Source organism: Taudactylus pleione, unplaced genomic scaffold (assembly GCF_031769625.1).
Source record: "Taudactylus pleione unplaced genomic scaffold, aTauple2 ptg001314l, whole genome shotgun sequence".
Classification (NCBI taxonomy): domain Eukaryota; kingdom Metazoa; phylum Chordata; class Amphibia; order Anura; family Myobatrachidae; genus Taudactylus; species Taudactylus pleione.
The window spans coordinates 4,372,979-4,394,656 of record NW_028285714.1 but is presented as its reverse complement, the minus strand read 5'-3'; the positions used below and the strand labels follow the sequence as shown (position 1 = coordinate 4,394,656).

The 21,678-nt window shown below is 45.5% G+C and overlaps 1 protein-coding gene across 1 annotated transcript in view; it reads left to right on the top strand.

Annotated features, from left to right (window-relative positions):
- The window catches only part of GHITM (growth hormone inducible transmembrane protein), a 77,700-nt gene extending 56,252 nt beyond the window's left edge, over positions 1 to 21,448 (top strand). Inside the window, exons 7-9 of the mRNA XM_088463081.1 lie at positions 9,570 to 9,758; positions 17,142 to 17,313; positions 19,894 to 21,448. Of these exons, the coding sequence (XP_088319207.1) occupies positions 9,570 to 9,758; positions 17,142 to 17,313; positions 19,894 to 19,978 (446 nt within the window). The 3' untranslated portion in view covers positions 19,979 to 21,448. The remainder of the gene's footprint in view (positions 1 to 9,569; positions 9,759 to 17,141; positions 17,314 to 19,893) is intronic.
- Positions 21,449 to 21,678: the final 230 nt, after the last annotated feature.

Sequence of the window (21,678 nt, the reverse complement as noted above, 5' to 3'; positions counted from 1 at the left end):
CCCATTGATTCCCTGTAGAACCATATGGATCCTAAAGAAGAAAAGGAGAGTTATAGTAAAACTTGGTTAACTCTCTCTTTTCAAAGTCCATAGGGTCCACATGGCACCCGCCCTGACGCTCCTAGCTTCTATGGGTTTCTTCTCCTGGTAACTTGTTTCCTTCTCTGTGTGAGTGTGATTCCTCAGTGTACCAGTCTTCCTTCTATCCTGCTCCTGCCTTGTGCTTGTTAACAAAACTGAGTTGCCCTCAGGCTGTGGGCGTGGTATAGGGGGAAGGACCGGAGCATCCTAGGATTGAAAAGCATTGCTGTTGGTGTCCGGTCCTCCAGGTCCCACCTACACCCCAATGTCTCCATGTGGACCCTATGGACTTCGAAGAAAGAGTGTTAACCAAGGTAAGTTTTACCATAACTCTCCTTTTTTTTATAATATTAATAAAGGCACATTGGGGAGTAGCAATAATTGTACATCATAATAGTTTTTTTTGGCATTCTCTTACAAAATAAAATGACTGTGACATCTCAGGGGACATGGCAGGTATAAAAACATGATAGTGTTGGCAGACATCTAGAAATACGGAATTTGACATTACCTTCAAATGGTAGGGCCATTAACAACTAACGAGTGTGGCCTGGCGTTATCGTGCAGAAATACGACGCCTGTTCGCAGCAAAACTGGTCAATTTCAACAAATTGCCTTTCGCAACCGGCTTTTATTTGAGGCGTGTTAGTTGTATTGCTTTGCATAGTGGCTCTGTCGCCGGAGTGGCCCACACTATACAGACTGGAGGCAGCAGCGCCTTCACCCACAACTCACACTAATGTCACTGTGTGCCCTGTACACAGACTGTTTCCTATTCAAGTAGAGTGTGGTATAAAACATCAGCAATACAAAGGTTGACAGTTAATGGGACGACACCAGATGGTCGACAGCTAAAAAAGTTTCACTGACAAAAGGTTGATGGATTATTTTTTGTAATTTAACCATAAATCCTAACCCTCTCCCTAGTCCCTAACCGCCTCCTCCAGCAGCCTAACCCAAGTGCTTTTCCGTAACCTTAAAATGTTGAAAAACTATAAACCTGTTGACCATTTTGTGTCAACCTTTTAACCACGCGGACCCTATTGTATGTCTACCATCTGGTGCCGACACAGTTGTCGACCTTTACATTGTCAATCTTCTATCAGATACCATTTAAGTGAACAAGGGCCCAAAGTATCTCTTGGTGCCACACCCATCTCTTAAAATTGTCAATAAACTTTGTTTTTGTTATTGCTCTGCTTTTAAGTTGACTGGTTAAGATGAAACAAAGTGCCGGTTATGTCTAGGCGTTTCTGCTACAATTACTCATTTCTACAGGATACCTTGGGGGTATAGGCGATGGCGGCAGACATCGGGCACATCCAGAGTTAATTTTTTCAGCCTCCCAGGATGCACTGGGTCCCTCTCCTATACCCCGCCCCCGAGCCAAGGCAAATCAGTTTCGTAGGTGCCTGGCTCGGAGTCAAATCACCTCTTCAGAGGGGGGCTGTTGGACAGCCCCTGAGGTTTCTTCCAGCAGCTTTTGCTGCGATATGAGCGGGCAGCATGGACAGGCTAATTAGAGGTCCATGATGCCGCTCCTTCACCCCGCCAAGCCAGAACGCCGGTACTGATCCTGGGATGCTGGCGGGTACCAGGGTCTCGGCTAGCGGGGACTCCGGTATTCCAGACTGTGGCCGGATTCACAGGGATTCAGGTAAGCAGCGGGAACCCGCGATTCACAGTCTTATTTGCCCCTAGGCAGGGGGCTCCCTGGGGACAGGCTGCGCGTGGAGCAAGGTACTGATCGCTTCCACTAGACCACCAGGGACAGTGGTCTGCAGCAGTATGGAAAATGCTCCAGCGTCCCAGGGGTTAATAGCATGCAAGGAGTGTGCTTTCCCTGTCTCACAGGCGGCGCCTGCCCCGCTGCACAGTGCTTTTCCACAGCGGTCTGGCGGGCTGTGGCAGCGTTCCTCCCCCTCGCCTGTCTCCTATCGGCGGCCAATTTATAGAAGTGGCGAACGCTGCTGGATTCTGTTACAAGGGGCATCGTGGTCCGGGTCCCCTGCTTACCTCTCCTCCGCTGAGGTCAGTGCATGCAGCACTGATTCCTACCAGGCTCTGTGTCTGTGCAGTTGATCATAGTGCTTGTAGTGCAGGTGATTTATTTCTGCATTGTATGTGACTATATGCTAGCGCTGTCTGACTGTACTTCACTTCTGACTGTCAGCCATTTTACTATCCCTGTCTTTCTCCCCCTTACGGTGCGGTGCTGCAGGGTGCTTATTGCCTCACAGTTAAAATTAAGTGTTTTTCTGTGTGGTGCGTCACATACACATAGTTTACACTCATCCTGTTGGAGAGTGACCTGCAGGTATGACGTACACCCTGCTTCTCCACTCTTCCTGTTAGTTACAGGGGAGAAACAGCTAATTCTCCCTCCCTGGTAGTTCACAGTAGTGTCTCTCTCTCTCTCTACCTTTGTACAGAGACTGACTACTACCTCCAGTCCATGTTGCAGGGATTTCCCTTAAGCCAACATGGGGCACACTTTAAACGAAATTCATATTTCGCCTACTCTTCGCTTCGGCGATGAAGTTTTGCATGTATGCCACGCTAGGTAGGCGGTCTGGGATTCGCCAAAGCGATACTTTGTCATCTGCTCGACTTTTTCGCAAATGCGAGGTTTCGCAGGCGCAAACTTTTATGAGTAAAGGGTATTCTGCGGCATTCCATTCATCACTGATATCACAGGAATGTTAGCTGCAGGTTATCCATTCCTGTAGTTCATTATAAGCCTATTGAGTACTGCAACCTTGCCTATGTTCTCTCGAATGCTATGTATCGCAAAGTAGTACTTTGTTGGAAGTCCATATACTCCCTTACAAGGGGGGCTTCCAGACCAGCTATGACTAAGCTGAGAATGGAACGGGGCAGATGCCTTGGATCCATATATGTTAATGAGGCGGCCTTGGTTATAGGTCTCCTCAGTTTTAGAATTTCCCCGGCAGCAGTGGCGGCGTGCCGCTCCCTGTGGTGGCGCTCATGGAGAGCTGATGCAGACTCCCAAGAAAGGGTTGGAATGCTTATCCTTTAATGGTGAGGTCCTCTTTGGCCCTGATCTGGGAAAAAATTGTGAGCACTTTGGCAGCAGCTAAATCCGCGTATCTACCATCGGCCCAAGTCCAGAGAACAGTCCTGACGGGTCAGGCCTCCCCCTGGGAGACCCCAGGGTGGGAGGCCGACTTCATCAGTTCGCCCAGTGCTGGTATCCGACTACTACAGACACTTGGGTAGAAGAAGTGGTCTCACGGGTACGCCCTCTCCTTCCGCAGAAGGCCTCCCAGCTGGTTTTTCACCACAGGCCTTCAATCAGTTCAAGACAAGGCCCTGGAACTCCAGAAGGTAGGGCACTCTATGCTCAAAGCAGAATTTATAGTGCCTGTTTCGTTGCCTCTAAGAGGAACAGTGTTTTACACCCGATTCCTTTCTGGTCATGACACCAAATGGGTCCTATCTGCCTATTCTTAACCTCAAGTCCCTCCACAAATCTTTGAGGGTCCCTTGGTTCAGAATGGAGACCCTGCGTTCCATCATATTGGCTATGGAGCCTGGGGATTTTAAGGTGTCCTTGGACATTCAGGATGCCTACCTGCATGTCCCAGTTGCTTTAGCTCTCCAGCAGTCCCATAGGTTCGCAGTGGTCAATCAACATTTCCAGTTTCAGGTACTGCCCTTTGCCCTTTCCAGCACCTGGGGTGTTTACCAAGGTCATGGCAGTTATGACAGCCCACCTGCGGATGCAGGGGGTCGGCCTGTTACCCTATCTTGATGACCTTCTGCTTTTAACAGGGTCTATGGGGGTACTTCAGGGCCATCTGCAACGGACAATATCTGTGTTGCAGACTCACGGCTGGCTGATAAACTGGAAGTGGTTCCTCACAGACAACGAAGGATCTTTGTGACAGAGCAAAAGATCTCTGCTTTACAGACAAAGATTCATATTTGTCTTCAGAGTCGCCGAGTGTCCCTTCACTCTGCAATGTTGTTACTAGAGTCCACCATGGTAGAGTATGCCCAGTTTTCATTCCAGACCTCTGCAGAAGTTGATCTTCTCCAGATTGAATGGGTTGCCCCATCGGATAAAGGCACTGACAATGGTGCTTTCTCGAGAGGTACGGCTGTCTCTGGCCTGGTGACTGCAGACGTCCCACCTCAACAAGGGACGCCCCTTTTGGATCTCAGACTGGGTCCTCCTGATGATGGGCGCCAGTCTCTGAGGTTGGGGGGCTGTGACAGGTCCACATTTCTTTAGGGAAGGTGGCCGTTAGCAGAGTCTGCTCTTCCAATCGACATATTGGTACATCGAGCAGTATTCAGAGCTCTTCAGCAAGCTAGACTAGTTCTTCACGGAAAACCCATCCAGGTCCAGTCAGACTACGCCACCACAGTGGCTTACATAAACCGCCAAGGAGGAACCAGAAGTCAGGCGGCCCTGACACAGGTGTCCCACATTCTGGCTTGGGCGGCAGGCAATCTCCCAGCTGTCTCGGCAGTGTTCATACCAGGAGTCCTCAACTGGGAAGCAGACTTCCACAGCCGTCAGGACATGCATCCAGGGGAATGGTTGCTTCACCAGGAGGTGTTTTAATTCCTAGTGAACAAGTGGGGCCGTCCAGAGAAAAACCTCATGGCCTCCTGACAAGACAACAAGCTGTCTATGTACGGATCAACAACAAGAGATGAGGAGGCTCTTCTGGTAGACGCTCTGTCAGTCCGGTGGACCTTCCAGTTTGCGTACCTCTTCCCTCCGTTCTCCTTTCTTCCTCGAGTACTTCAGAAGTTCAAGCAAGAAGGAGTCACGCTCCTATTTATAGTTCCAGTATGGCTCAGCGGTCACTGGTACACAGATCTTCGGAGTTTCAGCATAGACACTTCGACGCTGTTGGCTCAACGTCCGGACCTATTGTCTCAAGGTCCTTGCCATTACCAGGACCTGAGTCGTCTGTCTTTGACGGCGTGGTTATTGAGAGAGCCCTTTTAAGGTCCAGGGGTTTTCCCGGCTCTGTAGTTAACACCATGCTCAGAGCTCGGAAGCCTGCTTCTGCAAGAATTTACCACAGAGTGTGGCAAACTTTCTTTGAATGATGTTGACCTAGAGGCTATGATTCTCAGGTGTTTAGGATATCCTGGGCTTTAGCTTTCCTACAGGCGGGCTTAGATCGATGTCTTTTCTCCTTGCTTCCCTGAAGGGGCAGGTTTCTGCCCTATCAGTGTGGTTTCAGAGTAGGATTGCTACCCTTCCTGATGTCCGCACCTTTAATGCAAGGTGTACTTTGTATTTAGCGTCCCTTTGTTCCACCAATGGCTCCTTGGGTTTTGGCTGTGGTCCTGAGGGCTCTCCAAGGACCGCCGTTTGAACCACTGGGCTCAGTGGATTTAACATGGCTTACAGCTCAGACTGTTTTTCTTCTGGCCATTGCTTCGGCCAGAAGGGTGTCACATTTGGGGGCTCTCATGTCGCCCTCCCTTTCTGATTTTTCATAGGGATAGGGCAGTGCTTCGCACTCGCCCTGGTTTCCTACCTAAGGTGGTATCTGGTTTCCATATTAATGAGGAAATTATGGTACCGGCCTTTAACTCCCCTGACCTCTCAGCTGGTGAGGCCTCCTTGGATGTGGTACATGCTCTAAGAATTTATGTTGACTGTACCAATTCATTTCGGAAGTCGGACTCAGTTTGTCCTCTATGGTTTCCGTAAGAAGGGTTGGCATGCCACTAAGCAGACTTTGGCAGGGAGAATTCAAATGGCGATTTCTGAGGCTTACCTTCCTGTACCATCCTCTGTTACAGCTCATTCTACTCAGTCTGTGGGTCCTTCGTGGGTAGCTCATTGTGGTACCTCTGCTGTTCAGCTCTGCAAGGCAGCCACTTGGTCTTCTGTCCATACCATTGTGATGTATTATGCATTTGATACCTTCGCCTCTCAGTATGCTGCCTTCGGGCGGCGGATTCTACTTTCAGCACAGGAGCGTCCCCACCCTTAAAGGATACTACTTTGGGACATCAACCAGGGTATCCTGTAGATACCCTATGGACCCTGAAGTAGAAAATATGAGATATGGTAAGAACTTACCCTTGTTAACTCTATTTCTACGAAGTCCACAGGATTCCACAGGACTCCCGCCCTGCCGCACCTGTACTGCAGATGGGCTTTGTTCTGGTCACCGGTTTTTCCGTCTCCTTCTAGTGAGAATGTGTGTTCCAGACTTTCTACTCTCTCTCTCTTTCTTCTCCTTCTCCGGCCTATGGCTTGTTACGTAACTGATTTGCCTTGGCTTGAGGGGCGGGGTATAGGAGAGGGACCCAAGTCCATCCTGGGAGGCTGAAAAAATTAACTCTGAGGTGCCCAATGTCTGCCACCATTGCCTATACCCCTATGCTATCCTGTGGAACCCTATGGACTTCGTAGAAATAGAGATAACAAGGGTAAGTCCTTGCCATATCTATTTTTTTCATTCGGTTTAGTATGTTTTGCACAAATTTGAAACAAACAGACACAACGTTATTATAGTAATAGTATAGATAATATATGAATAAAATACAGGGAAAACACAGAAAAAAAAGGCTAGTTAGCCATAGCGTTCCTCCTACTCATTATATGGGGGTGGTTCAATAAATAAGGTAACAAGACCTCTCATTTCGTAAACTTATTAAACTCGTACCTATACGTATAATCAATAGTATGGCCTTGGTACAGATTATATTTCCACATAGACCCCATACTAAGCAGTTGTCTAAGCATTTGTTCCAACAGTACACCAAGGCATCTATCCCGGCATAGAAGAAATCCGTGTCAAGCGCCCGAAGCCAGGACATTACAGCTTGCTAAACTTCTCTATCTGTTGCGAATTGCCTTCCACCCAGGTGCTGCTTTAATGGTCCAAAGAGATGAAAATCACTTGGTGCCAGGTCAGGGCTGTAAGGAGGATGGTTCAGTAGTTCCCAGTGCAGTAACAACTCACACTTGTGGTTGGCTGAGAGCAGCCTGGCGTTATCGTGCAACAATACGACGCCTGTTCGTAGCAACCTGGGTAATTTTTGACAAATTGCACAGTATCTCCCTTGGTAAGGAAATCAACAAAAAGTGCGCGCCCTGAGGACCCAAAATACGGTCATCACGTCCTTCTTTGCTGATGGAGTTATTTTGAATTTTTTTGAAGGTGGGGAGGATGCGTGTTTCCATGTCATGGATGTTTGCTTTGGAGGAACTGCACTCCTTCTTCATGGTACCACATCAAGTTGCAGGAGAGACAATCCCATCCTATTGGTTTAGTGAACTTCTGTGAGTTGCTTTGGTACCCAGCGTGAACACTTTTTCCTGTACCCCAGTTGCTCCTGAATGATGTTGAGCAGAATACCCATTGAGATGTTCCCTTGGTCAGTAAACTCATATGTCTGTCGTCCTGAAGCAGACCTTCAATGCGGCATAATCGCTGCTCATTTTGAATGTCTGTCCTGCTGTTATCAAGGCAGTGCACCAAACCTGTTTCCATGACATGACGTTATCACCGCACACCTCGCCAAGTTGGCGATGAATTTCAGCTGCTGAAGTGCCCTTTAGACTCCGAAATCTGATCACACTACGCACCTCAATGTTTGACCATGTTTCCGCCAGCCCTGCCATCTTACAACTGATGTGACTTTATGACTGATATGAGGCGCAGTCTAATGGCTGTGAGGGGAAACAGTGGTCTACCTGCTCTGGCGGGAAATTGGAATGAAATAGAGAATATTACACACGTGAAAAAGGTCTTGTTACCTTACTAATTGAACCACCGTCGTATATTCCTTAAGCATGCATTTGTCCCAGATCAGATATACGTAAAACTGCTTTTGCCTGGTTAGGATCTTGTCAATGTAAACAAATTATTGTTAAGCCAGTGTATCTTGTTGTTCAACATAAAAGGTCCTTGTTGACTTCTCAGTCCAAAATGTAGTTGCAGCAGTTATTAAACAGGTAAATCACTGTCATTGTGAGATTGAGACAGGTGTCACTGGAACTCCAAATAAAGTGCAGATGCCGGGTGAATTTCAGTGAAAAATATGAGAGGTAGGAATCTACGCTTTAGATTCTGGACTAGTTTCTGTGTCAAATACGCTTTTCTCAAAGGATCAGCAAGCAGTGAAGGAATAATATGGCTAACTAGTCTTTTATGTGTTTTGCCAATATTTTATTGAAATATTGTCATTTAATAAATGTTATTGTCTTAATTATGAGACACTTTTAGGGTATTGTTATAATTTTATATTATCAAGTTGACACAGCACAGGTTGTTACTACTTTCATTTTCTTTGTTTGATGACTTACGGTGCCTATCCACTAGACGATTTATGTGAGAGATTGAACGATAACGATATTATCGTTCAGTCGTTTGAAAATAGTTTGTAAAAATGTCTAAAACGACCAGCGATGTGCTTGCCCACTGGTCGTTTAGACATCGGTCATCGTGCAAACATGCTGGTCAACCTGACGATAACGTCAGGTTGAGCATGTTTGCAGATGATTGAGGACCCTGTACTGAACAACTGCTCGTTCAGTGCAGGCTCATCAGACTGCCAAACGACTGCTCAATTACAATGTCGTAATCGTGCAGGCAGTTTCAGATCTGCAAGTGGATGGGCACCTGAATTTCAAAATTTAGAATAACTATAAACCAATTATGCTTAAATTGCACTACTACAGATGTGTCCACGTACATCTAGCCTCCCTGCTAGTTAAATAGCCCTTTTAGTCAGGCCATGCTGCGGCGCTAGTTGGTAGAGTTGAACGTCCTTTCGTGTGATTTTTTTTTTCCCTTAAAATGTCTTATTTACAAAGCTATGCAATTAGAACGTACAAGCAGATTCTTCTGAATAAAATTATATGCGGGATCCTTTAATCTATTTGCGACTGCGGTTATATCTGCGTGCAAAATGCTATGTTCGTGTCAGTGGCTCCAAGCTGATTTATTACAGTGAGGTATCTGTCTTCAAATGTATGCTAAATAATCTACTCCATTTTTATAGTGCATGTCCTCATGTTACAATACACATCTGTAGAGTGCTTTTTTTCCTAAGTGATGCGGTCAATATCCTGACCGCGGTGCCGGCACCGGAATCCTGACACTTGTCAGATGCCTGGCGCTGGCATTCCAACTGCCGGAATCTTGAAGGTAAATAGCAGGGTTAGTATTAGGCACTAGTGGGAGGTTAGGTTTAGGCACTGGGGGGGAGGGTTAGAATACTGACCGACAAGTGTCTGTATTCTAACCCTGTCAGGATGCCGGCGTCGGGATTCTGACCGCTGGCATCCCGTACCTATCCATTTTCCTATACCTTGCTACATTTTAGCTATTGCATACAATCCACCCGCCACTACCTACCATCCCTTCGCTGGTCGAAGCCATATATTTTGTGATTAGTTTGAATTTGAATTTGTTTGAATTGTGTTTTTTAGCATGTCACTGTATTACAAATTACTTATTCTATATATCTTTCTTCAGGTGTAATGGGAGCAGTAATTGCCCCATTAACTTTACTTGGTGGTCCTCTGCTAGTTAAAGCTGCCTGGTACACAGCTGGTATTGTAGGTGGCCTGTCAACTGTAGCAATGTGTGCGCCAAGTGAGAAGTTTCTAAACATGGGTGCACCCCTTGGCGTTGGTCTAGGTCTTGTTTTGGCATCCTCTATTGGTAAGTATGTGCATTAAATTATTATACATTAAATTATTATGACAAAGTATTAGTCATTTGTATTTAGCGATATTTGTTTTAGTTCTTTGCTAGCCTGTAAATAAATTCACAACACATTTAAAATGTATGATTCACAGAACGTTGTAGCAGAAATAATGCATGTCTGATGTGACTATTTGTCACACACATGGGTCATGCAAAAGACTGCATTGGCCTAATTGTTTCACTCTCGTTTGTGTTTAATTTGTCCTATAGCATTTTCACAAGACATGTATTCTGGGATTTCTTCTTCAGGGTCCATAGGCTCCACAGGGAGCTGGATTTGGATCCCAGGCACCACGCAGTTAAAAGCTTTGGTCCCAGGATGCACTGGAACCATCCTCCTCTATACCCCGCCCCCGAGCCAGAGGCACCTCAGTTCTAGTTGATGCCCGGTCGGAGTCGAATCACTGTTTTGCGCAGGGGGCTGATTAGCAGCCCCAAAGCTGTTTATTTTATTCGTTTTTGTTTACTTTTACTCTTCAGAGCGGGCAGCGGTAGACTGTCCATAGGACATCTGTGCTGCCGCTCCATCACCGCGACGCCAGTACAGATCCTGGGGATCTCGGCGGGACCCCAGGGTCTGTGCTAGCCGGGCCCCGCCGGACTCCCTGGACTGCTGCCAGACGTACGGGGACAGGTAAGAGCAGATCACCACTTGCGGTGATACGCATGTTAGCAGTCCTAACCTCCAGTCTCTAGGAACAGACTGGAGGTGCTGGCAGTGGAGGCAGGCCCCCCATACCCTGCGCTTCAACTAGACCACCAGGGACTTGAATGTTGTTGCGGGAGCCAGCATCCCGGGGGTTAATTGCCGGGCAGGGGAGGCAGCCTTCCCTGTTTAGCAGCTCCTCAGCTCAGCGCGCCTTTCTGCTAAGGTCTGGCATTGCTGAGCTGATCTCCTCCTACGACCACGCCCCCTCTGAGGTCTTCGGCAGCCATTTTCTCTGGTGCGTTGCAGAACTCTCTGGCAGCGTGCGGACCAGTCCCCCTATATACCTCTCCCCTGGGGTTGTAGTATACAGCACTATAGCCTTCCCAGACACTGAATCTGGGCGCCTGATTGTAGTGCCAAGTTGCAGTAGGCAGTCTGTCATTCCCTTCCAGGGACTTACGGAAGCTGTACAACCACCCTGGGTGGATGTTTTCTCTAGTTCAGTTCAGAGTTTGGCAGCTTTGTCTATGGCCTCTCAGACCATGTTGCGGAATGAAAGACCTCAGAAGGCATGTAAACATCCTGTATTGTCTTCCCAGTCTATGCAACTATCAGACACAGGCATGCCATCAGATGATGGGGAAGTGGCTGAGCTGTCCGATTCTGATTCCGCTGCACAATAGGTGAAGCCTAAATCATCTATTAATGTTCCAGCGTTGGTAAGGGCGGTCCGATCCATACTAGATATAGAGGATGATGTTTCTGCCCCTAAATTCGAATTCGAGTTTAAACAGGCAAAGGTGACTGACAGTTTCCCCTCTCTGACCAGCTGGCAGACCACATGGCAGAGGCCTGACAATCGCATGGTAAGAGGTATTAACCGCAAAAGCGTTTGGCCTCATGTAAGCCTGATTCTCATGTTACTCGCCTGATTAAGAGTGCTACACTGCCTATGCCTTTCATTTCTTTCTTGAAGGATTCTACAGACAAGAAATTGGAGATGGGCCTGAAATCGATTTTCTCTCTCTCTCAGGAGCTGTGGCCCGTCCGTCCATTGCTATCTCTTGGGTTTCCAAGGCCATTGAGAGCTGGGCAAATGTGCTGGAAGACACCTTCCTTGAGGAGGCCCCGAGACTCAAAGGTCTTTAGTGGGCCACATGAGGGATGCAGCCGCCTATATTGCTGAGGCTGCTTTGGATGCCAGTCTACTGACCTCCAGAGTCTCGGCCGCAACCGTGTCTGCTCACCGCTCTTTGTGGTTTCGCTCCTGGAGGGCAGATGCTGATTCCAAAAAGGCCTGGAGGCCTTGCCCTTCAATGGGGAGATAGTTTGGCCCAGACCTGGACAAAATTGTAGACACTCTGGCGAAATCTAAGTCCGCTTTTCTGCTATCCGCATCTGCGCCTTCAAAGGCTTCCTTTCGGTTCTTTCGTTTTCAAGGAAAGCCCAAAGGACAGTCTTTCCCTAGACAATCGGCGTCCAAGTCGACCTCTAAGCCTAAGATACCGGCCCGGAGCGCCAGACGCCCTACTTCCAAGTCAGAGGATAAACACTCAGCCTCCAACCCTGGGATTCCCCAGAGGGAAGCCCATCCCATCAGGCTGACTACTTCAGTTAGCCCAGTACTGGTGTCACACCACCAAAGATGCTTGGGTAAAAGAAGTGGTCTCTCAGGGGTACGCCCTCTCATTTCATTGAAGACCTCCACACCAGTTTTTCTGCACGAGCCCTCCTCTGGACAAGACCAGGGCCTTGCAGCTTCAGGAAGCCATAGTCCTTGCTGAAAGCAGGGGTTATTGTTCCAGTTCCTCTATTTCAACGCGGGACTGGTTACTACTATACTCTACTCTGTTTTTGGTTCAAAAACCGAATGGGTCTCATCGGCCTATCCTCAACCTAAAATCTCTGAACAAGTTCCTCAGGGTGCCCAGGTTCAGGATGGAAACTTTACAATCCATCATACTGGCTATGGAACCTGGGGATTGCATGGTATCACTGGACATTCAGGATGTCCCCCATAGCGCCTTCCCACCAGCGTTATGAGGTTTGTTATACTGCAACAACACTTCCAGTTTCGGGCGCTGCCCTTTGGTCTCTCCACAGCTCCAAGGGTAGTTACCAAAAGTATGGCTGTCATGACAGCCTGCCTACAGAGTCTGGGTATACGACTCCTCCTGTACCTCGACAACCTCCTCTTGTTGGCGGGCTCTCCGCAGGTACTTCAACAGCATCTGCACTTGATCGCTTGGAAAAAGTCCTCCCTAATTCCCTCACAGAGGATGGTTCATTTGGGAGCCTTTCTGGAATCTCATCAGCAGATAATTTTTCTGACTCCAGAAATATCTCCCCTCTGCAACTGCGGGTCTGCAGTTGTCTGCGCAGTCACCGGGTGTCTGTACACTCAGCAATGCAGGTTCTGGGATCTATGGTGTCCACATTCGACATGGTGGATTATGCCCAGTTCCATTCAAGGCCCCTGCAGGAGCTGATACTATCCAGGTGGAATGGATTACTCCACCAAATCAGGACTCCGATGCTGGTGCTTTCAACGGAGGTGCACCTGTCTCTGTCTTGATGGCTACAACAGCTCATCTCATCAAGGGTCGCCCCTTTTGGATCCTGGACTGGGTATTTCTGACAAAGGACACCAGTCTCCGGGGTTGGGGCGCGGTGACCAGCCCACACTCATTTCAGGGCCGTTGGACAGCAGGCGAAGCAATTCTTGCAATCAACATTTTGGAACTTCGGCCATGTACAGGGCCCTCATGATGACAAGACACGTTCTTCATGGAAAAGCCATGCAAGTTCAGTCCAACAACGTCACCACGGTGGCATACATCCACCATCAAGGAGGCACTCAAAGACGGGCAGCAATGACAGGAGTGTCACGCATCCTGACTTGGGCAGAGTGTCACCTCCCGGCCATCTCGGCTGTCCTTCATTCCGGAAGCCCTCAATTGGGAAGCAGACTTCCTCAGCCATCATGATGTGCATCCAGGGGAATGGTCTCTTCACCAAGAGGTGTTTCAACTCCTAGTGGGCAAATGGGGTCTATCAGAGGTGGACCTCATGGTGTCCCGTTACAATCACATGTTGCCAGTGTACGGGTCCAGGACAAGAGATGCTGAAGCAAGCTTGGTGGACGCTCTGTCGGTGAAGTGGACCTTCCAGTTCGCATACTTATTTCCTCCAGTATCCCTACTTCCTCTGGTTCTTCGGAAGTTCCAGCATTACGGAGGCACGGTCCTGCTGGTGGCTCCAGCTTGGCCCAGACGTCAATGGTACTCAGATCTTCGGAGTCTCTCCATCAACACACTGTTCCTGCTGCATCAACGTCTGGACCTGTTGTCTCAGGGTCCTTGCCTTTACCCAGACCTGGGTCATCTGTCTTTGAAGGCGTGGCTCTTAAGACATCATCCTTCTTAAGGTCGGTCACCAGCACGATGCTTTGGGCATGTAAGCCTGCCTCAGCTAGGATATACCACTGAGTGTGGCACCCATAAATTCAGTGGTGTCGTACAAGGGATTACAAGTGTTTGGTATTTCCAAAATATTAGCATTCCTTCAAACAGGTTTGGACCTTGGCCTACGCCTGGCCTCATTGAAAGTGCATGTCTCTGCACTGTCTGTGTGGTTCCAATGAAAGATAGCTCCACTCCCGGATGTCCACACCTTTTTTGAGGGTGTTCTCCGGATTCATCCTCCCTTTGTCCCTAAGGTATCTCCTTGGGATTTTGCGGTAGTTTGGCGGGCCCTCCAGGGACCTCCATTTGAACCACTAAATTTGGTGGAGATTAAGTGGTTAATGGCTAAGACTCTAATTCTTCTGGCAATTGCATCTGCCAGGAGGGTGTCAGATTTGGGGGCGAAAGTCCCCCCTTTCTGATATTTCACCAGGATAGAGTGGTGCTTCGCACTCGCCCTGAGTTTCTTCCTAAGGTGGTTTCTAATTTCCACAGTAATCAGGAAGTTATTGTACTGGCCTTTCAGTCACCTGACCTCTCGGCAGTTGATGCCTCCTTGGATGTGGTCCGTGCTCTCAGGATTTATGTGGACCAGACCAGTTCTCTTTGGAAATTGGACTCCTTGTTTGTGCTCTTGGGATTTCACAAGAAGGTATGGCCAGCCAACAAACAAACATTGGCTAGATGGCTTCGTATGACTAGCTCAGAGGCTTACACACAGGCAGGCCTGCCTGTTCCGGCTTCTGTTAAAGCTCATTCTACTCGGTCTCTGGGCAGCTCGCCATGGCACCTCGGCTGTTCAGCTTTGTAAGGCGGCCCCGTGGTTTTCCATCCAGACCTTTTCTGAGGTTCTATGCATTTGACACCTTCGCCTCCCGGGATGCTTCCTTTGGGCGCCGGATTCTTCTTTCAGCTCTGGAGCGTCCCCACCCTTTAAAAGGACTGCTTTGGGACATCCCCAAGGTCTCCCTCTGGAGCCTATGGACCCTGAAGAAGGAAATGAGTTATGGTAAGAACTTACCTTTAACTCTTTCTTCAAAGTCCATACGGTCCACAGGGCACCCGCCCTAATGCACCTAGCTTCATATGGGCTCTTGTACTGGTCACCGGTTTTCCATCTCCTCCTCGGTGAGTGTGATTCTCGAGTTTTCCAGTCTTCCTTCTCTCTTTTTCCTCCTCCAACCTTTTGGCTACTTACGAACTGAGTTGCTTCTGGCTGGGGGGTGGGGTATAGAGGATGCATCCTGGGAGCAAAGCTTTTAACTGCGTGGTGTCCAGGATCCAGATCCAGCTATACCCCAAGGTCTCCCTGTGGACCCTATGGACTTTGAAGAAAGAGCATTAACAAAGGTAAGTTCTTACCATAACTCTCATTTTATATCCATGTTAAACACAGCCTGCAGTTACTTGGCACCTCTCACCATGCACTGATTGCAGCTTTGTCTGCTGGAGCGAGTGGCCATAAATTTTAGTAATTTTTCTTATAGAGAAAGCAAATTGAGATTGTGCAAGGCACAAAATTAATAACTAAGGTTTATATGGTAACAGTAACTTGATTATGGGGCTCAATATTTACTCTTCTGTTACTGTCCTTTGAACTTTTTCTATACCAGAAGCCAACACAAGTGTATGAAAAGGAACATACTCCAAACTTATCAACGAGTGTTGTCACATAATTCTTGTGATATACTTGGGTTTGATAGGTCATTTAATCCAAACTTTATCACATTTCTACTGCACCATAATTTAAACATGCTGGCGTTAATTACATGACTGTTAACGTGTTTTAGCTCTAAGGATTCCCTGCTACTTGTTGAAAATTTTAAATCTGCATGTTGGTTTTAGATGTGACAGATCATTACCTCGCCTACTAAATCACAGGACTTTTGGTAGTACCACTAAACCTAATATGTTTAAATGGGTTGGGTACGGCATCCCTGCGTTCAGAATACCGACAGGATTAGGTAAATATCCTAATCTCTAACCCTCCCCCTCACCCAAACCCACCTTTCCTGCAAATTAACACTGACCCTGCCCCTAGTGCCAAACATCTAACCCTAATACCGTCGGAATTCTGGAGCCAGGATTTCGACGCAGGTGTTCTGTTGGCATCCCGACTGCCGGGATGCCGACTACATCACATTTACACAAATAAAAGTCATGCATATAGTCTTCACGCTAGGCTGTTTTAGCAGGGTGCCGCGCCTTGCCCGATTTTAAAACTGCAAATGTCCCTGCCCTACCTGCCAGGCTGCTGAAAGCCTGGCTGGGGCCACAGTCTCCTAGAGGAGGGGGGTATTGCGATGCAGCTCTCATGGCACAACATCGATTCGCAGTGAGGAGAGTGCTTAGGGGCAGTCCAGCATGTCCTTAAGTGCTGAGCACATCCCCAAGAGTGATGAAAGGGGGTGTCTTAAGGATACGCCCATTTTGTTGTGATCACACCACTTTTGGCTGCACACACGCCTTTGGTGCACATGACAGTGCCCTTTTCATGGTCTAGCGCCCATGCCCACTGCTGGACCTCGAATTAACACTAGCATACATGTATGTAATGTTTATATGACATTTATAGGTAAACTAAATCTTTGTTTTGTGTAGTATTGCTATTTCTAAAGGTGCATACACACACGATTTTTTTGAACGATTATCGTTAAACGATATCGTTTAAAAGAATCGGTCACTTTCTGAGTCAAACGATGAACGATTATTGTTCATGCGCGTTCACATTTGTAGTTTGTAGTTCAGTCAGACTTGTCAACTCAACGATTTTCATTAAGTTAATATTCAAAAATCTTTGTAGTTCATAAAAATCGTTCATTACATTTAAATGAACATAGTAAATGAACAACTTTAGTAAACGATTTTAGTTCATTTTTTTCAAGGTAGAAAATCGTTTACTAAAATCATTCATTAACGAAATCGTTGTGTGTGTGTGTGTATGCAGCTTTAGTAAGTGAAGTCATTTCTGTTGATTTTAAATATTTTGAATAATTCACAATCATGAAACACATGACTTACCTTTCATAGTAGGAGTGGGGTATTGCTAATAATACATGAAGTAGTTAAAGAAATTAAGTCATTTTGTGCTCTTAATATTGGGCAAAATTATTAGATTAGTTTTAAGTTTTATCTTTTGTTCCCTGGCAAACTTTTGTCTAAAATCTTAACATTATCATTCAATAACATTATTCTTGTTCTGTTAATCCTTTCATTTGTTTTCAGGGAGCTCATTCCTTCCTCCAACATCTGCATTTGGGGCTGGACTCTATTCTATTGCTATTTATGGCGGCCTAGTTCTTTTCGGATTCCTCCTTTTAGCTGACACACAGAGAGTCATAAAACAGGCTGAGACCACTCCCATGTATGGAATGGTAAAATTTGATCCAATCAATTCGTAAGTATTTTAAAATGTTAGTACAACTGCAATTGACCATTGCAATTGTGCCAATGCAGCGTTACATTTCTTAGATTAAACAATACACTTTATTACTTTCTATAGAGATTTAAACTATTTGGAGTTCTTACTCTTGATTTTCTAGGCTGTTTTTTTTTCCCCCCCCACTCCTCAGATGAATTGTTCCTATGCTACATATCCTTTTTAGTAGTGTAATGTTAATTGAGGGAAACTTTTTTTGGCTAACAAATAAGCTAAAAGGCAAAATTATAGGCAATAAATTACATGTTTTGAAATATTGGGTAACATGTACGAGTATTAAGGTATACAGCAAATTAATTAGTTTGCTTCTGTTAAACTGCATGATTTTATTGTCTGCACATGCTGAATTATATTTCTGTAATGCCAAATTAAGCAGCCTCATATTTACATAAAAAATAAAATCATAATGGTAATTGTCATAATATGAAATACATAAAAGACCAGGTGCGTGTCCTAGTGCATTTAAACTCATAATCACCTATAGTGCATAAATGTACAAGGCCCACTACACTGACACTGCTCACAGGCTGTCAGTGTAGGACAGCCCCTAAAGCTGATGTGAGGTAAGGTCCCTCAGGGAACTATGAGTAAGTGATCTTTCATGGTTGCCTACCATCTCGGTACAATTGGACATCTCCCGCTAACCTGGGAGGGTGGGTGAATATCCCGGCCTACCGTTTGTGGCCAGAGTTTACTGGACCGCGCAATCGGACGGAGCAATCACGATGTCACAGTACAGCGTCGTTGAACAGGCAGCAGTGTTAATTCAGCGGCCGGCCGTTGCGGAGATTTGCAGTAGACGTGCTCCGGGCTTCCTGCCTGTGCACCCTGCCCGATGCCTGCTGACAATTGAGAGTTCTCTCTTACCAAGTCAGCAGCCATTGTCTCTACAGAGCTCCCTCAACATGGTCTTTTTTATTGAGGATAACATAACTGACTACTATCTAGTCTAATGCAGTCTGTGGACATTGTATAAGGGGCATTACTGCTGGGGGCATTGTATAAGGGGCACTACTCCTGTGATCATTGTATAAGGGGCACTACTCCTGTGGTCATTGTATAAGGGGCACAACTTCTGTGGGCATTGTGTAAGGGACACTAGTACTGTGGGCATTGCATGGGGGCACTACTACTGTGGGCATTGTACAGGGGGCACTACTACTGTAAGCACTGTATAAGGGGAACTACTATTGTGTGGTATAATGTGTATAAAGGGTACTACGGTGTGGTACACTACATACATTGATGAAAAAAGGGGCGTCTTAAGGACACCCCCTTTTGAGTGACCACGCCCTCTTTTCCATCGCGCACATAAGTACAACCTTATATTTCCCATACCCCCACTTCAAAATTCCCACTTCGACCACTGTGTGTGTGTGCCTACATACAGTACCAGTCAAAAGTTTGGACATACCTTCTCATTCATTGGTTTTTGTTTATTTAAATTATTTTCAACATAGTAGATTAATACTGACGACATCAAAACTATGAAAAAACACATATTGAATTATGTTATAAACAAAAAAGTGTTTAAAGTATAAAACATATTTTGATTTGTTTTCCTCAAAGTAGCCCCCTTTTGCATGGATGACTGCTTTGCACACACTTGGCATTCTTCAGCTTCATGAGGTAGTCTCCTGGAATGGTTTTCCAAATGTCTTGGAGTTCCCAGGTGCTGAGCACTTGTCGGCTTCTTTTCCTTCACTCTGTGGACCAAACCAGCTCAATTGGGTTTACGTCGGGTGATTGCGGAGGCCAGGTCAAGTAGCCCTTACAAAGCGTGGACGTGTGTTTGGGGTCATTGTCTTGTTGAAAAACAAATGATGGTCCCAGTAAGCGCAAACCATATGGGATGACATGGCGCTGCAGAATGCTGTGGTAGCCATGCTGGTTAAGTGTGCCTTGAATTTTGAATAAATGACAACAGTGTCACCAGCTACTTGACCAAGAAGGAAATTGATGGAGTGCTGCGTCAGATGACCTGGCCTCCACAATCACCCGACCTAAACCCAATTGAGCTGGTTTGGGATGAGTTGGACAGCAGAGTGAAGGAAAAGCAGCCAACAAGTGCTCGGCACCTCTGGGAACTCCTTCAAGACTGTTGGAAAACCATTCCAGGTGACTACCTCATGAAGTTGATTGAGACAATGCCAAGAGTGTGCAAAGCTGTCATCCAAGCAAAAGGGGGCTACTTTGAGGAATCTAAAATATTAAACATATTTTAGTGTAACACTTTTTTTCGTTTACAACATAATTCCTTAAGTATTCTTTCATAGCTTTGATGTCTTCAGTATTAATCTACTATGTTGAAAAAATGTAAATAAACAAAAACAATTGAATGAGAAGTTTTCCAAACTTTTGACTGGTACTTTGTGTGTGTGTTTGTGTATGTATATATATATATATGTGTGTGTGTGTGTATATATGTGTGTGTATATGTATATATATATTTTTGCAGACTTTCATTTGCTCATTTTTATAAATGCTTATATAACTTCTACGCAACGGTTATAAATTATGTTGACTTGTAATTTACAGGTGCTTGCAAATTTACACCGACACTTTGAACATTTTTATCCGTGTGGCCATGATGCTGGCTGGAGGTGGAAACAAGAGGAAATAAATCTGGGCAGCTTTCATAATATTTCTTTCATTGCTTGGAGAATGTTGCTCACTTCATGGAAAAAACTATATGATGTAAACCTCATCATTTAACTTGTTTTATATTGTACATTAGAACCAGAATAAAGATTATAGTCTGTCCTAAATGCCTTTTACTGTGAATACATCCACAAATCATGTGTATAATTTAGAACAGGAGCAAAGAATAGTACAGAACCATTAAACTGCAGCTGTAAAAATAGTGCAGAATGCAACAAGCAAAGTGAAAATAAATTTATAGTGTGAAATAAATTGCAAGCAAAAGAACACTAAGGTCCATATTCAATTGCTGGCGAAAAGCCGTTATCGGTGACACTTTTTCGCCGATGATGTCATTTTTACCAATCTGCACTTATCCCTGTATTCAATTCTTCCGACTTTTCGCCTGTGCGGAAAGTCAATAAATAGAACCCTGCGAAAAAGTATCACCTATGAATAGGTGTCGAAAAAAGTGCAGAATTGGGGTTTTGGGGTACATTCAGAAACCACCCAGCACCCCTTGGACTGTCCCCCAAAAGTAAACTGTGTCAAAAAAATTTATAAAGTTACCCAGGACACCCCAATAAAGTACTTTAGTTTTGGGTGTGAAAAAAAAAACAAAGTTGGGGGACAAACTTCTAAACTAGCGAAATAGACTCAGGGGGGGTTCCCCAAGTATGCCACAGGTGTGTTTTTTTTTTTTTTATTGCAGGTGGATTTTTCACGATATTTAAAAGTTCACATTAGCCACTTTAAAATATGCTTGCACACATTTTCATGTACCCCAAATTTGCTGGGACTTCTAATTTTTCCCCCAAAAAACTTGCTAAATGCTATTCATCACTATTTCAAAGACGCAAAACAGCACCTATTGAGACCATTTAAAGACCGAAAATACCTTCAGCAGAGCTATTTGGGGGTACCCATAGTGAACCCCCATGTCACTGCATCTTTAGGGGGTGTGAGGCTGATTTCCCAAAAAATTACAGCGCTTTTCGCTCACTTTGTTTTCGCCGGGTCCCGTTTTCTCCGATTTGGAATTAAATTTGTGGATATGCAGGGACGAGCGCGATACTTTTTGCACCCAAAACCTCGGCCGAAAAAGTCCGGCAACAGACTTTTCGCATCTAATTGAATATGGCCCTATATCCTTCACAATGCATGATGTAGAGGGTGAGATTTGTTAGCAATTGGCTATCTCCGCACCAGAAAAAAAACTAAAGTTTTCAGCTATGCAATACATTTACAGCTTGTTTGCTCAGATAAAAGTACATCTTTTTTTTTTCATTGAAGTAAGATACAATAGTTATGTGATATTGACAGTAAAAAGAGAACAAAAATCTTCCAAAGACAAAGCATATAAGAAAGAACATTAAATATTGACGATACTGTTGATAATATATAAGAAAAATGAATAATACACATTTAACATTAAAAGATTTTGTAAATTAAATGTGACACTTATTTCCTGTACCGTAGGTAGTTTTTATATCGCCAATTGCTCTATAAGTAGTCTCAACTCATACGAGGTGGTCAGATGTAAGCTATTATAAATCCTCTGCATTATATAGGATCTTTATCTTTCTGCATGCACTCTTTCAAACATGTTCGTCTCTCTTTGTAAAAAAAAAAAGAGGATCTAGGTGAACCCAATTCTGAAGAAAGTTTTTTTTTTTTTTCGAA